The 16,647-nt window shown below is 34.5% G+C and overlaps 1 protein-coding gene across 9 annotated transcripts in view; it reads left to right on the top strand.

The window, feature by feature from the left end:
- Positions 1-16,647, top strand: part of Ufd4 (ubiquitin fusion-degradation 4-like) — an 831,523-nt gene that overhangs the window by 488,532 nt on the left and 326,344 nt on the right. For all 9 annotated transcript variants that reach the window (XM_090399614.1, XM_090399612.1, XM_090399618.1 and 6 more), the window contains one exon: positions 7,072-7,192. In XM_090399614.1, coding sequence (XP_090255740.1) covers positions 7,072-7,192 — 121 coding nt within the window. The remainder of the gene's footprint in view (positions 1-7,071; positions 7,193-16,647) is intronic.

Genomic DNA, 16,647 nt, shown 5'->3' with positions numbered 1-16,647 from the left:
ATTTATCACTCTAGGCCTGCCTTTGGTTGCTTTTTTTGTGGATAGTATGCTTTCCATACAATAGCTCTCCTTGAAAGTGTTCACTGACAAAGTGACAATAGACTGGCAACCAATTTCACTCATTCACCACTCAGTCAATTTCCAGGGATGATCTGTTTATTCTGCACTCTCTAGCCAATTCAGTTCTATACAATCCCTTCAGTACTTAAACTGTTTTTATCATATCCTCTGCCTTTTCTGACTATCATCCAGCTTCTGCATAAACTCTCAGTCAAGATCAGATCTGATCAGTCAGATCTGGCTCTATCAAGGCCTTATAAAAAGGAATAATAACTTTCTTCTGTCTGCTTTTTATTATTTTTCAGTGCCCAAGCAATCCTATGAGCTATCTTGGCCACCTTCACAATATGTCCTCTGAACTTTAGTCCCCCCCAATATGCACTGCTAAAACAATTGGGGAATATTTTAGTTTCTGTCGGATGATTATAAATTTCTGCAAATAATTATAACTGTTGGGTACTTTTGTCTCTATTAACAGCTAAAACAGTGGTATATCTTGATTGCATGGACCGGATAAGATGATCAAACAGTTCTTGTGGGATATTTCCCCACTCTTCTGTGAGAGCAATTTCGAGCTCTTGAAGCAATCGTGGTGGCACCAGTCGAGCAGAAAATACCTGGGATGCTTACCTAAATCATTCCAGGCTTGTTCGATTGGATTACAATCCAGTGAACAGGCAGGCCAGTGCATTCGTTCAATACCTTCTTCCTAAAACCACCCTTGTACCAAATTTACACAGTATGGACAAGTATTGTCATCCATAAACATGCTGGATGGATGACAATGTGGACAAGCATTATATCCATCCAGCATCATATGGATGAACTATAGGTTCCAAAATCTCATTGCGATACCTTTGGACTGTTAAGGAACCGTTTCTGATAAAACAGAGATCAGTATGTCTACATATACTTATTCCAGCCAATACCATCAAATTCCACCTTGATGCTGGGGTCTTTCCTGAACAAACTGTGGATTATTTCTTGTTCCACTTTCACTCCATATCAAGATATGTTGATTATCTGGTTGCAGACTGAACCTGGACTCTCACTAAAAAGTACACGAGCCCAATCCCCATTTGTCCAGTTGCGGTGTTCCTGTACCCAAATTCTTCAGTATGTTTGATTTGCAGTAAGTGGAATGCAAACCATTGGTCTTCAAGCATATAAACTTATGGCATGAAGACGATTTTGTACTGTCTGTGTCGATACCAGCTTCCTGTTGCTGCGGCAAGTTCACTTCAAAGTTGTGTTGTGTTAAATGTTCGATTTCTTCTAGCAAGTAATGACAAATGCTGCTCGTCTCTTGGAGTTGTTGATGAGCGATCTTGACCTTGTCTTCGGCAAACATTTCCCATCTCCAGAAAGCGATTCCAAAGTCATGAAATTACACATTGAGATACATGACACGCTTGAGCGACAACTTGCTGTATTCCAACTTCTAATCGACCAGTGGCTTTCCAAGACATGCATTCCGGGATATCACATTGCTCTGCCATTTTTAACAAAATAATTGGCGGTAGGTGACACAAGTTTACAGTTGAAGTGATAATTATGCACTGTGGAAGTGAGTGCAACAAACCACTCTTTTATACCCTCTACATGCTAATATGGCTAAGACACGTTTCAACAAGTCTTAACATGATTTTGTATGCAGTTGTGTGTTTTGCACTGTATATATTAAGAATATTTAAAAATAAATGTGTTACATTTGTAAATTATTTTTATAACTTTATAATTTACAAGAAAACCAAATTATCCCCTAATTGTTTTGAGCAGTATAGCTTAATCAGTTTTCCTGGAGCTATTTTAAACTATTTACCACACTTGTAATCTTTTCATCCCAAAATATATAACTTGACACTTTTCTGCATTAAACTGGCATCCATTATCTTTTACCCATACTTTCGTTTATTTACATCATTCTTACATTATCTTAATTAACTATTACACCATCCCAGTTTTGCATGATAAGCAAACAATTTCTATCCAGAATTTCTTGAATATTTCCATTCATATCCTTATTTCTCTTATTTCATATAAATTTATTCATCTGGCTTCTTACTACACCAGCTTTGCATGTGCATGTAACCACTTGTTCATAACACAATTGGTTACTTACTTTCTCTTGGATTCTGCTCCTCCATATACTACTGTTTTGTATCTGTCCATCAGCTTCCCTAGTATCCATATTATCAACTTTATATCCATCCTCATTTATTCCAGTTTGCATAACAGTCTATGTAATATCCTGTCAGACAACTTTGCAAAATCATTGTGTAGTCATTCCTTTTATCTAATTCAGCTGTCACTCTGTTATAAAATCTTTTATAATTACTGAGGCATGAACTATTCTTCACAAACACCTGTGCCACCCCCCCCCATCCATTGAGTATCATATTCTTATTCACCCATTCCTGTATTCTGTCTTTGACCATCTTTTCCAATACTTTTACCAGCAATCCGAGCTACTGATTGCTCTGTAATTTGCTATCACAGTTTTAGAGCATCCTCTATGCCAGTGGTCTCCAAATTTTTTTGATCGCGTATCCCCAAGACAGAAAAAATAAATAGCACGTACCCCCCCACCCCCAATTAATTGAGCAAAAATCTATTGTAATAAGTATTATAAAGAGGAAATATGCCTTGTATCATCATATAATAATTAAAAATGCATTTTTACACATTATTTTTATTATTAACAGCTTACAAACATATTTATTACAATATTTAATGTGAACAATGGCCTTGCATTTCTTTCATAATTTCTTGAAATTCTGGTGTGATGGATTCTGATACTGTGATACATTGCTTCTTTAAATTATCTGCAATGATTTCAATACGTCTACCAATAGTATTTGCTGATAAGGGAATACATTTTCATTTATCTGCATATTCTGTTTCCATAGATTATTTCTACCATTTTTATGGCAGTTGGGAGTACAAGTGTTTCCACAATGGTGTGTGGCTTTTGGTCTTTCGCAATTAAGAATGCAACCTCAAGAGATGCCTCTAAATATTTATCGTTAATTTTAGTGAAATTTTTTAAGTTGTTCGATTGCGAATTACATGTCTTCAAAAACATCGTTCAAAGAATTGTAAAGATTTGTGTTCATGTTCAGGATGTTTAGTTTTTAAGTGTCTTACTAATAATGATGGTTTCATACTTCCATTACATAGCATCTCATCACACAATACACATGTAGGACGAGGTTCATTGTTGACTATTGTCGATGTAAATCTCCATTTCAAGTAGTCTTCTTGATAATTTCGAACTTTCTTGGGCAAGGTTTTGTTAAGTTTCAGATTAATGTTTTTATCACTTAATTTGACAGATAACGAACTTGTTTGAATAGAAGAATCAATCCTATCATATCCTTGTTGTTCGTCTGATGTAGAATTACTGTCATAATTATCTTTAATTTGCGGTTTCTTTGGAGGAAATTTTTTTAACCATTTATCCATTTTGTGAGGGTTAATTTGTAAAATTTAAATATAATTCATTTACTAATGATAATATCAAACACTTTTAAAAAATGTAAGCAATTTTGCTAATGTTAATTCACTATTTCTAGTGTAAACATAAAAGTAAGCACAAAAAGGTGTTTGAATTGCACAGAAACAATATATACTAAAAAATCGTTACACTTACTACTAATAGTCAAATAATTAATACAACTGTGTGTCATCTGTAGATAGCAGGATAACTAAGCAATTTTCCTTCTCTAGTTGGGCTTGTCAACACTAGGATGCTCTACAAACAATGACAATGATAAGAAGTAAGAGATTTACTCCCTAGTTTTAAAAAACATGACAGCTTTGCCACGGACGATTATCCAAAGTTGCCCAATGTGTGCTACTCGCAAATTTAAGTTTACAGGATCTTTATAACGTTTTTGTCTGTATTAGATATATGTTTAATTGATGAAAGAAAGTAATATTCTTTATCTTTAATTAATTACTTAATTTTTTTCCCTATCAATATAAAACTTTTTTTGAAGTACCCCCCCTGGGGTATGTGTACCACACTTTGGAGACCACTGCTCTATGCAACAGAAAAATTTTGTCTTCTTTCCACTCTCTTTAGACTTTATCAGATTTATTGGAGGCTGAGATTTACAAGTAAGTTAAACATCTAGTCCAAGGCAATGCCAGTTCCATAACACATTTTCATCATATATGTGAACTGATATCCAATCTAATCCCATGGCCATGTTTGCAGTGAGATTCTGTAATATCCTGAGTACTTCCAATTATCAGTCTCTAGTCTAACATCAGTTTCTGTTGCATATGTCACAGCAATATCCTCATTTGGATGATGGATTTTGCAACAATCACTTGGATGGTTGCAAATTGGTCACTCAGTAATTCAACTATTTTATATCCTTTTGTTATCTTGCTACTATCAGCAGTCATGAAAGTCATACTTGCCATATAGTGAAAGAACTCTTTGATATTTTGTCCCACTCAGCTAATTTCTGCTCATAATCTGATTTTGCTTTCCTTACCATGCTCATCTTTTTTTGCCTATGCCCTTTACTGCTTATGAGCTTGCTGATCATCTTTCTCTTTCCAGATTTATACTCCTGACCCCTTGACAATATTGCATGCACAATCTAACATCCTTCTCTTGGATATTTTTCTACTATGGCACTGTTTAAAGCTATCTCATACTATACAAACACTTTTGTTGTTTGAATTGCACAACATGCACACATTTCTTTGGTTTAAGTGATCTTAACATTATATATGTTTTGTTTATGGTTAATTATTTCTACACACAAAAGAAGAACATACAAATCCATGTTATTTCTTCCTTTGCAACAGCACTTTCATACCGTTTATGATAATGAAATGAAAATATTCACAAGCTGTTCTGGGCTTATGTATTGGTTGTAGAGATACTGAAATAAAATATCAAAATGCTGCATATAAGGAGAGTTCTGTTTCATTATTTTCATTATACCAAAGTCTTGATCATTATCCACAGTATTATAATATGTTGGCAGTGTGACTTATTTGTGTATTGTCACAAATTGCAACATGCATTGTTGATGTATAATTAAAGTTAACCTGAACCATGACTGAATTGTATTCAAGGCCAATCATATTTAATAAATTACATTAAATGTAATGTAAATAAATAAATAAATTTGTGCTCTTTGTAATTGTTTGTTATGTTCTGTGTAATTATTTGAAAATCATTCTTTACAATGAGTTGATTTCCGTTTTTTCTTAACATGATGTACTTTTTGAAACAATAACTTGTGATGCTTAAAGTCTAAAGCATCAGAATAATAAAAGAACACTTGAATGGGATAGAGATTGTGCATGACCTGCCTTAGCTGTTGCATTTCACTGTTATCCAAACCATGTAGATAGTTTTTGTTTTGGCATTCACACCAGCATATTCAAAATATAAATTCCTGAAGGTATTAAACTAGCAAAACTTTATTTTTTACTAAATCATTTAGAAACCATACTATACTATGAAATCTTGCTTTGTAGATGGGGGAGGTGAAAACAAAATGCACTTAATGAAAGTAATGGGGGACTTCAGGAAGCGTTTCTCATTGAATTCTCCCAGGTCTGTGTGTAAAGGTAGTGAAATCTTGTGGGATGAGGGGAAAAAAAAACAAACAAAAAAAAAAAACATTGTAGTTGTGTATCATGGTGGGCAGTGTGAAATAAACTTACACATCTGCTATGTTTTGATGTTTAGTTAGTTAAAATGAGCATGCTACAGATTTTTCACTCTTGGGAACTCTCATTATAATGGATTTCTGCTCTGCTTAGAACAGTTGATTTTGAATTCATCACTTTCATTATTGAGTCATTGTCATGTAAAAAAATAAAAATAAAAAATACTTTTCAAAGTAACAGGCTTCTTCTGCTTGTCATGGATGAATGCATGGCCAGCCCTTTCTGCTCTGGTTATTGCACCAAGTAGAAATGTCTGAGGCTGTGGTTTATTAACTGACCTTGTTGACTGAGTAGATGACATCATCTGCACTTTCCAACCTGTTGTGGTATGGAGATTTATCATTGTCTTTAGGCTGTAGATGGTTTTCACTGTCCAATGTGAGACCACACCAGGCAGTGAAATTATTTCAATGAAAAACTAAGTTTTTTGTTTCAGTCGAGTAAACTTAATTGACAACTTAGAAAACTCAACTAGAACTAACACTTGCACATAATAATACCAATTAGGATTAAGAAGCTGTTTGCCATATCTTCCAGTGCAGTTTTTATATATATACATTCTGGCATGAGTTTTCACTGATCTGTGATAAATGCACTGACTTTTGCTGTCGACCAGTTTACAAACAAAGATGGCTAAGGAGTGCTGCCTACTCCCTTTGGAGATTGAAAAGGAAGAGAAGGACAAAAATGCATCAATATTTACTCAAGAAATACTACTTGCTATTGTATGTTCTAACACGGAGTTATAAAAACTGAAAGGTATTCTCAAGTGATTATTAAAAATAATCATCACTGGTACAGTTACCTTTGTACAGTTACCTTTTGCTACAGTAAAGACATTTATAGTGTATGTGCTAAGTCACAGAGTATCAATACTTTTTTAAAGGAAATATCTTAAAACATATCTTCCAGTTAACTATATCTTTGGTCTGTAAAGTTTGCTACAATTAGAGTTGACTGTACAAGTCTTTAAATGTTTTATATATATATATATATATATATATATATATATATATATATATTTTTTTTTTTTTTTTTTATGTTATGATTAAAGACCCTACATTCGATTCAAACTGGTGGTTGTATGTAAATAGTCATGGCATCAGATTATCCAGATTGATTCACAGTCTATTAAAAGATTGCATTCATTTGGCAGTGGAACATTATTTTCAAACATACTGTGCTACAACAAAGTGTTTGATGATGTATTTCACAGTAGGACTTTTATTTTGCTAGCTGCATTCTTGTTTAATCTCAGTATTACAGCTTATACATGTATTTTTATTTTATCTCTGTTTATTATTCTAGTGTATTAACAAGTCGAAAAAGTAGTTCTACATCAAGTCTTTTGGAAGCTACCTCAGAACGTTCAAAATCTTCACTTGCTAGTATGGAGCAAGCTGCCTCAGCTGAAAATCTTACAGTAAAGGTAATAATCTTAATTTTTGTTACAAGCTAACAAATGAAAGTTTTTTTCCTATTTATTAATTTCAGACATGGAATGATAATGGAAGCTAAAAATCAGATTGATAAATAAATTTTAGAAAGTTCCCTGAATCTTGGAGGACTGAACATTTATTTAAATGCAGAATATTTATTGTTATCAGTAATATTTGCCTTGGTATTCATTATTTCATCCTGTATTAGCTTAAATTATTGATATGGTTGACATTTTCTGGAATCCAGTTGAGATATGTATATAACTTTGCAACTTTGTACTAAGAATTTCTGCTTGAAGGCAATTATTCCATTATCAGCTCAAGCTTTTATTTAACTGTGTTTGTAGCAAAATCTCAAAAAGTGAATTTTGTTGATCATGTAGTAGAACTAAGCACTAGATTTGTAGCTTATCTCTGTTTTTATGTTTTCATTCAGTTTTAATGACCAACATCTAAACTTATTTTGAGTTTACATATAGTAAACTATTGGAGATGTTAATGTCAGCTCTTTGCTTTATGCGGATGATGTTATACTTCTAAATAAATCTGCTACAAATCTGCAAGATTCTCTGACTAAATTGAATAACTGTTGTAATAGATATGGTATGAAGGTCAGCAATAAAAAGACAAAGACAATGAAAATAGGCAAAATCATTGAAAATGTCAACTGTGTTGTGAATGGAGAACCTGTGGAACAAGTAAAACATTTCAGCTACTTAGGCACGATTTTTAGTGAAGATGGTAAATTAAATATGGAAATAGACAACAGAATCAACAAAGCTGGTATGGTAAGAAGTCAATTGAATAAATTCATATGGAATAAGAGAGAAATTAGTCGGAACACTAAATTAGCTGTATACAAGACAGTGTTCAAACCAGTTTTAACTAATGGATCTGAGAGCTGGGTCAGAAGTAAAACACTTGACCAAAGACTAGAGACCGCAGATATGAGAGTCCTGAGAAAGATTATAGGCATGAACAGATGGCATCAATGGCAATATCATATTAAAAACGAGAATATTAGGAAAGAACTTGACATTGTCAGGATCCAGGAATGCTTTAGCAGAGCTAATCTCAGGTGGTATGGTCACTTAAACAGAATGGGCGAGGAAAGATTAGCAAAACAAGTGTTCTCTGCCAAGTTGGCAGGAAAACGACCCAGAGGAAGACCAAGATATAGGTGGATTGATACAGTACAAAGTGCCTTAGACGATTGAAATATAAGATCTGGTGATGTTGGAGTCTTGACAAGTAACAGACTGATTTGGAGAAAAATTGTAGATAGGAAGTTAGTAATGATGTAAATTTTTCATGTAGTACTATCATATCCTGTACACCCCTTGAGGGTACATGGCAGGAATTTGATGATGAACTATTCATATTTCAAGTGCAGTATTTATAGCTGCTCATTAATAATTGTTCCTTGGATCTAGCAGTATTTCATGATTAATTTTTTGTCATCATTTCTGTTCCAGTTTGAATTATTATTTATTAAGTCTGTAATTTGATCAGCCCATTCTGTTCAGTCTTCTCAAACCACTCGAGATTAAATCATATCTCCCGTATCTTTTATCTTGTTAATATGACCTCACCATCTTAGAGCTGCTCTACTACATATACCTTGAATATTAATAATGTTCACGTTCATTTTTAATATAATTTTGTCACTGATGTCATCTTCTCCCATATTCATGATCTTTGATCAGCTATTTTGATACTCACCCTAATCTTCATGATGATACATAAAGTTGGTTTTAATATTCTTCTAAGTTGGTGTTTTTGCTGATTATTTTTCTATTTTTATTTATTTATTTTTTGTTCTATTATTATGTGACACTTCCAAGGAATCCAAAGAAGGCTGATTGAGGGAGGACATCCACTCCACAACTCTCTGTCTCCATCATTCAATCCACCAACTACAGCGAATCCACACCAACGACATCTACTGCTCACCACCACCACCACCACTATTATTCCATGCCCACGTTGGGATTCGAACCCACAGCCTTTTGGCTGGAGAGCGGATATGCTAACCATTGGCCAATTCAGTATAACTTTCATCTGTGTTAATTTTGTTATTATTATGAAAGACTTTAACTATGGGGACATAGATTGGAGGAAAGAAGGGGAACATGGCAAGATGGAAGTGGAATTTTTAAGAGTGCTCGATCTGATAATAGCATCAGAAAATATATCCATAACCAAGGTTGACACTCTGCTTCAGTTGGGGAGAGTGACCGTGGAGTCTTATGGGAGGTTGCTAAACATGTGGAATTTTACATCAAGAAAGTGTTTATGTTGAACTGTAAAACTGGTAATTATGATTGACTCAGGAGACATCTTAGAGCAGTGCCATGGCTTGAGAAGCTACAAGGAAAGAACGATAGTAGTGCATAGGCTATGGATTGTTTTTGAGAGACAATATCAGACTTACATACCTCTGATCAGATGGACAAATCAAGTATGGGTCAGTTGGATGAGTAGAGATATAATGTTGCCAAAAATGAAAACAGAGAAAATATAAAGAAAAAGTGATCAGCATACATATGAGCATTAGAAAATGCAAGCAAGAAGGGTTGACTAGTATGCCAAGAAAAACCAAATCAGATTATGAGTGAAAACTAGCTAAGCAGGCCAAACAATTCCAAAGAGGTTTTTTTTTTTTTCATTATGTAGCACAGGGTTTCCCAAACTGTGTTCCGCAGAAGGTGAATAAGTGTTCCGCGAGAAGTTCTCCTGGTATTTGTCATTTTAGTTTTCTAAGCATTTTTCATGAATAAATATTTTATAGTATAAATATTCTGAGAAGAATAATATTTGTGAATATGTCGAAAACTCAGACCCAGATCACCTAATAACATCTGTGTAGCAAATGTTAGTGACCAAGCCGTGTATTTTTAAACGTGGAAGTATTCATGAATTATCGTTAATTTTCACATGAAACCTTTCACCATTTGGGAAAGAGAATACTGCTGTTTATGACCAATCATAAAAATTGCGTGCAAACCGATTACAACAATGGGCGACATATTCTCTTTTCTCAAAACTGAACGAAATAACATCTGTGTTGCAAATGTTAGTGACCAATCAGCAATGAAGTAAATTTTTCCACTGAAATTGAAGATCAAAGTAATCTGTATCCATTTCTCAGATCTAGTAATACTGAATACTTTATTCGCAAGTTCATATTGTAGGATGAAAGCTTCGAAACCGTAGGGCCGTGATTTTTTAAAAGTAATAGGCCTGCAGATTTAAATTTTAATATGAATAAAAGACAAGGGACTTTGTTTAATTTTCATATTAAGAAATCTCTTATTGAAGGTGTTTGTGACGCAACAGATAGTGAGTCATCCACCACCAGACTACAAAGTGATCGCCAGGATGTACAAAAGGAGGGGAAAACTACCAGCACACAGAGAAAAAGTCTGCATTCACTTGTAAGTACTTATAATAATATTATAAATTTTTGGTGATCAGAATGGGATATGTCAATGAAAATCAACACAAATTAATTTAATGATGTTTATGTTTAATTGATGTTTAATTAATTATTAATTAATAGTTAATGATCACTTATTAATTAATACATTACAAAATAACCAAGGTGTTCCATGAAATTTTCAGGATTTGCGAAGTGTTCCATCGTAGGAAACGCTGATGTAGCAAATAAGAGGAAAAGTGGGTATGGTAGGATGACTTTATTCAATCCTGATGGTAGTAAGGTGACAGAAGTAAAAGAAATAATTGAGTTCACTTTGCTAAGGTTTATCATGCAGATGAAAATTTTGCAGTTATTGATGTGACAGAGACTGATGTGAGAATTGAGTTGGATGAACTGGAAGTACTCAGCATGTTGAAAAATAACAAAGTGAATGCAGCATTGGGAATGGATGATATGTTGACCCAAATGCTACGAGAGTGTGTAAGAGAAATGGCAATGTCTCTGATGAAGTTGTTTAACTTAAGTCTTAACCCTAGCAAAATTACAAGGTAGCAGAAAGAAGGTAAGACAGTTCTATTACATAAAGGTGGCTCAAGACTGTAGTAGCAAATTACAAACCAATTAATATCTCAGTAGTGGTGGTTAAAGTATTGGAAAAGTTGGTTGAAGCTAAAATCCAACAATGTGTAGATAGGAATAAAGTATTCTGTGGTGGGCAGCATGGCAGTAAAAGGTAGGGTCCCAACCTGTCTTAGTAATTTACTCGCATTTTATAATAGAATAATGGTGTAGGAAATTGCTACACCATGATACTACTGTACTTTGTAAAGGCATTTAACCGAATACTACATGCATTCATTTTAGAAATTATGGACTTTACAACCGTGTGATAACTCTTTTAATTTCCCAGTGTTTCGATCTTCATATTGAGATCATCATCTGGAGCATATACAAATATACAGGACCAGCTGAGTTACATTACATACAGTAAGCTACAGAAACAATGATTTGATCACAGGTTATTCTACTGGCATGATCTCTAGTGGGAAAAAAAAATTACAAATTAATTAATTATTTAGAACCTATATCATGCTAAATTTTATTTATGATAACATGAGTAAACATTCTTTCTTATAGATAGTTTTCTTTCAGTAACAATGATGTCCTATTTTTAGCATTACAATTGTTATTTTTGATTTAGGATCGTGGATTATCTGCAGTCCTGTTTATAGCCACTCTTAGAGAGGAAGGTTCCGTGGGTCGAATATGTTTGGGCTTTTTAGACCATCATTATTATTCAGATTGGGGTGGTTGATAATAATCTCACAGGCTTCCTTAAATTTGCGTTCATACCATGTTTTGGTGTGATGTAAACAACTAATGCTTTTCCAGTCAATTCTATGTAAGGTGTTCAGGTCATGATCAGAAAGGTCAGCCTCACCATAGTTATTATATTTAATGTGTCATTTATGTTTTTTTTTTTTTTTTTGTTTGTCTGATAGGAATTGTGTGTCCTGTTTCCCCTATATATGGTGTTACAGGTGCAATAAATACGGTATACTCCAGGGTGGGCCAGCGGAGGGAGTGGGTCTATGGATGAGTTGAGTAAGCTTTTTAATTTTGCAGGAGGTTTAAAGGTGGCTTTGAGGTTGTATTTTTGTAGTATTCTGTTTATTTTATCTGTTGTCCCTTTAATGTAAGGAATGGTTTTAGTTTTATTGTATTCTGGTTTGTCTTTGTTTTTTATTGAGGTGTTGTAGAGAATTTTGTTAATGGTGTTTTGGCTGTAACCATTTTTTAGAAAAGTATAGCTGATAGCTTTAAATTGTCTTTCAGTGCATGTTCACTGGAGCAGACCAGTGAGCTTAGATTACTCTCACTGTTAATGAGAAAGAAAAGAAAGAAACACCTCCCTAGAAGTAACACTAAAGAACTATAATTTTTTTTTTTTTTTTAATATATTTTTGAGAGTGGGGGATTACTCATTATTCAGACTGCTGATATTTAAGATTATAATTTAGTTTTAAAACCATTCACAAAAGAATCAAAAATGTAAATCACTTGGGGGGGGGGTTTGTACTTATACATTTCTAGTGTAAAACAGTAGTAAAAATGTTGCTTCTTCAAAAATGCTACACACCAAAACTTGCAGTAATTGAGTTCATTTCAGTAAATTATAGAGACTACAACTATGTTAGGAATATCATGTTGGAGGTTTAATGGAATATTTACAGCACTAGGAAAGGAGTAAACACTAATTTTAATGCTTCCAATATTTTGTGTCAGTCACTGAGACATCTTCAGGGATTACAAATAACTCTTGTAACACACACACAAAGACCACACAATACTAAATGAAACGTGGGTGGCTCTAAAGTCCAGAGTCAAGGTGGTGCACCCTGTATGGACATTTGTCGGGAGCCTAGGATGTAAAGTGGGACCTCTTCCAATTATTGTTTCCCAATTTTTGGCAAGTCTTATGCAGCTGTATTTATTTAACTTACATTGATTTCTGAGTTCCACTGCGGATTCTGAAAAGATGGTCTGCAAGGCCAGATTGGCCATAGTCATGATTACAGAAGTACAATTTATGTTCTTCTAAAGGGATAGTCTCTGATCTGCCTGTCTGTCCAAAGTAAGCTAAATTGCATGAACAGTTTAGTTTATAAACTTCAGGCACCGAGAGAGGAGTGAGCTGATCTTTGGTAGAGTGGATAAGGGTAGCCAGTTTCTGGTGAGGCTTAAAAGCTGTGTAGCGGTTGTACGTTCTAAAAGACCTGACTATTTTTTCTGATGTGCCATGGATGTAGATGATGGTGATGGCATTTCTGAAATCTTTCTGAAGCAATGGCTGAGGAATGGAGAAGGAACTGATTAACTCCCTTTTAGTTGAATCATTTCAATTGAAAGGGAGTGTCAGTTTAATGTGGAGAAATGTAAAATTATGCATTTTGAGGAAAAAATAGATTACAAGTCATGTATCACATTGATGGCACAGTACTCCAGGAAATAGATGAAGCTAGAGATTTAGGGGGTAGTGGTAGACAGCGAGGACATATTGATAAGGTTGCTAAGGTAGCTCATAAGATTGCTTGGCTATTGAAGAACATGTTAAATGTAGAGATAAGGGAGTTGCTATTCCTCTTTATAAGGCCTTGATGTATACCCACATCTGGATTACCGTGTTCAAGTCTGGTTTTCTGGGTTTTTTGGGGGGATGAGGAAGTGGTGGAGAAGATTCAGAGGTGAGCGACCGAGATGGTGAGTGGTCTGTCAATTGTTCTTTGTGAGGGTAGATTGAGGGTGTGTGGATTACAGATTGCCAGATTCAGTTGTGAGTGCTTTACCTGTTAATACTGCGATGAGCCTTCAGACTCCTTGGAGGTGCCCATATAATAATAATAATATACCTTAGATTTGTCTTGTTCACACATTTTTGAAGGCAAACAATGTCATGTTTCTTCTTAATGTCTTCATTTTTAATAACATTCTGCCACTGATGCCGTTTGTTCACTCTTCTAATCTTTCTTAGAACCCTCATGTCTGTGGTCTCTAATTTTTGATCAAGTGCTGTTATTTCCAACCTAACTCTCAGATCCATAACTTGAAACCAGTTTGAATGTTGCCTTGTATGCTGCTAGTTTAGTGGTTTGAGTGATTTCTTTCTTATTCCATATAAATTTATTCAGCTGGCTCTCCACCATACCAACTTTGCTTATTCTGTTGTCTATTTCTAGACAACAGAATAAGCTTTAAGAGTTAATGTTCCATCTTCACTAAAAACTAATCCTCCTCCTCATCATCAAATTCCTGACATGTACCCTCAAGGAGTGTACAGGATATGATAGTACTACATGAAAAATTTACATCATTATTAATTTCTATCTACAATTTTCCTCCAAATCAGTCTGTTACTTGTCAAGATTCCAACATTATCAGATCTTATATTTCTATCGTCTAAGGCACTTTGTACCTTATCAATCCACCTATATCTTGGTCTTCCTCTGGGTTGTTTTCCTGCCAACCTGGCAGAGAACACTCGTTTTGCTAATCTTTCCTTGCCCATTCTGTTTAAGTGACCATACCACCTGAGATTAGCTCTGCTAATGCATTCCCGGATGCTGACAATGTCGAGTTCTTTACTAATATCCTCGTTTTTAATATGGTATTGCCATTGATGCCATCTGTTCACGCCTCTAATCTTACTCATAACTCTCATATCCAGTCTCTAGTCTTTGGTCAAGTGTTTTACTTCTGACCCAGCTCTCAGATCCATAAGTTAAATGGTTTGAACACTGTCTTGTATACAGCTAACTTAGTGCTCTGACTAATTTCTCGCTTATTCCATATGAGTTTATTCATTTGACTTCCTACCATACCAGCTTTGTTGATTCTGTTGGCTATTTCCATATTAAATTTACCATCGTCACTAAAAATCGTGCCTAAGTAGCTGAAAGTTTTACTTGTTCCACAGATTCTCCGTTCAAAACACAGTTGACGTTTTCAACGATTCTGCCTATTTTCATTGTCTTTGTCTTTTTATTGCTGACCTTCATACCATATCTATTACAACAGTTATTCAATTTAGTAAGGGAATCTTCTAAACTTGTAGCGGAGTTATTTAGAAGTATAACGTCGTCTGCATAAAGTAAAGAGCTGACATTAACATCTCCAATTCTGATATCATGTTTAATACCACTTTCCTTTATAATGTGATCCATATAGATAATGAATAACAAAGGGGATAATGTACATCCTTGTCTCACACCAGATTTCACATTAAACCATCTTCCTGTACTTCCTTCAATTCTAACTGCTGACTTGCAACTCAAATAAAGAATAAGTATTGCTTGTTATAATGCCCCATTGACACCATATAACTGTAGCGTATTGAATAGTTACTCTCTTGGCACTTTGTCATATGCCTTTTCCAAATCGACAAAACTAAATACTTTACGACAACTATTTGTCGTAAAGTATTTACGACAAATACTTTCTTGACAGCCTCTATTTGAACTGAAACCAGCTTGTTCTTCACCAACTTTTCTTCCACAATTCTTCTCAACTGTATCTCAAGTATACTGGCATAAATCTTGCCTGGAACACTCAATAGGGAAATACTTCTGTAATTCTCACATTCAGTTTTATTTCCTTTTTTATATATGGGTACTATTAGAGCCCTACACCAATCATCAGGAATTCGTTCCTCTATCCAGGCCCTCTGAACTATGCAGTGCAGCAACTGTAAGACTTTTATACCACCATACTTCAGCATTTCTGGTTGAATATCATCTACTGCTGCTGCTGCCTTTCCACATTTCAAGCCTTTGATGGCTTTTTCTACTTCAAGTATGGATATATATTCCTGACTGCATGCATAGGCATTGTTTTTTTTACCACTGTGCTATCATCACTGCTTGTTTGTTTTAGCAGTTTTTCAAAGTAATTACTCCATACTTCAAGGATTTTCTCCTGTTTTCATGTCACCTTTATCATCTCTGACTCCTTTTACAGCACTCTTTCCTCCATTTCTAAGCTACTTTAACAACCTCCAGAATATCTTACCACCTTCTTGATATTTATTTTCTATGTTCTTCGCAAAGTCCACCCATTACGTTTGTTTAGCTAGTTTTACACACTGTTTAGTTTTCTTACATTTGTCTCTGTATTCTCCAAGAGCAAAAGCTGACTTATTTACCAGGAACTTTTGATATGCTTTCTTCTTTTTCCTTCACTACCTCTTTAACTTCCTGTGTCCACCATGGAGTTCTGATTTTTCTATCCTTGCAGACAACCTCACCACATGCCTCTCTGGCTGAATCAATCAAGGTTTTTCTTCAAGGCTTGCCACTGAATCTCCAAGGTTTAGTTCTTGTTCTCAAACTCTTTCATTTTTTCTTAAATAATCTTTGTATTTATTCTACAGTTCACATCTGAGAGCTGCTCAACTCTTATTTGCTTTAAAACTTTCTGAAATGTTATTCTTTTCAATATGAAATTCAG

This window comes from Typopeltis vanoorti, chromosome 10 (genome assembly GCF_054136105.1).
Source record: "Typopeltis vanoorti isolate ZY-2024b chromosome 10, IOZ_Tvanoo_1.0, whole genome shotgun sequence".
Lineage (NCBI taxonomy): Eukaryota > Metazoa > Arthropoda > Arachnida > Uropygi > Thelyphonidae > Typopeltis > Typopeltis vanoorti.
Note: the sequence above shows the minus strand (reverse complement) of the source record. Positions and strands in the feature narration are given on the sequence as shown.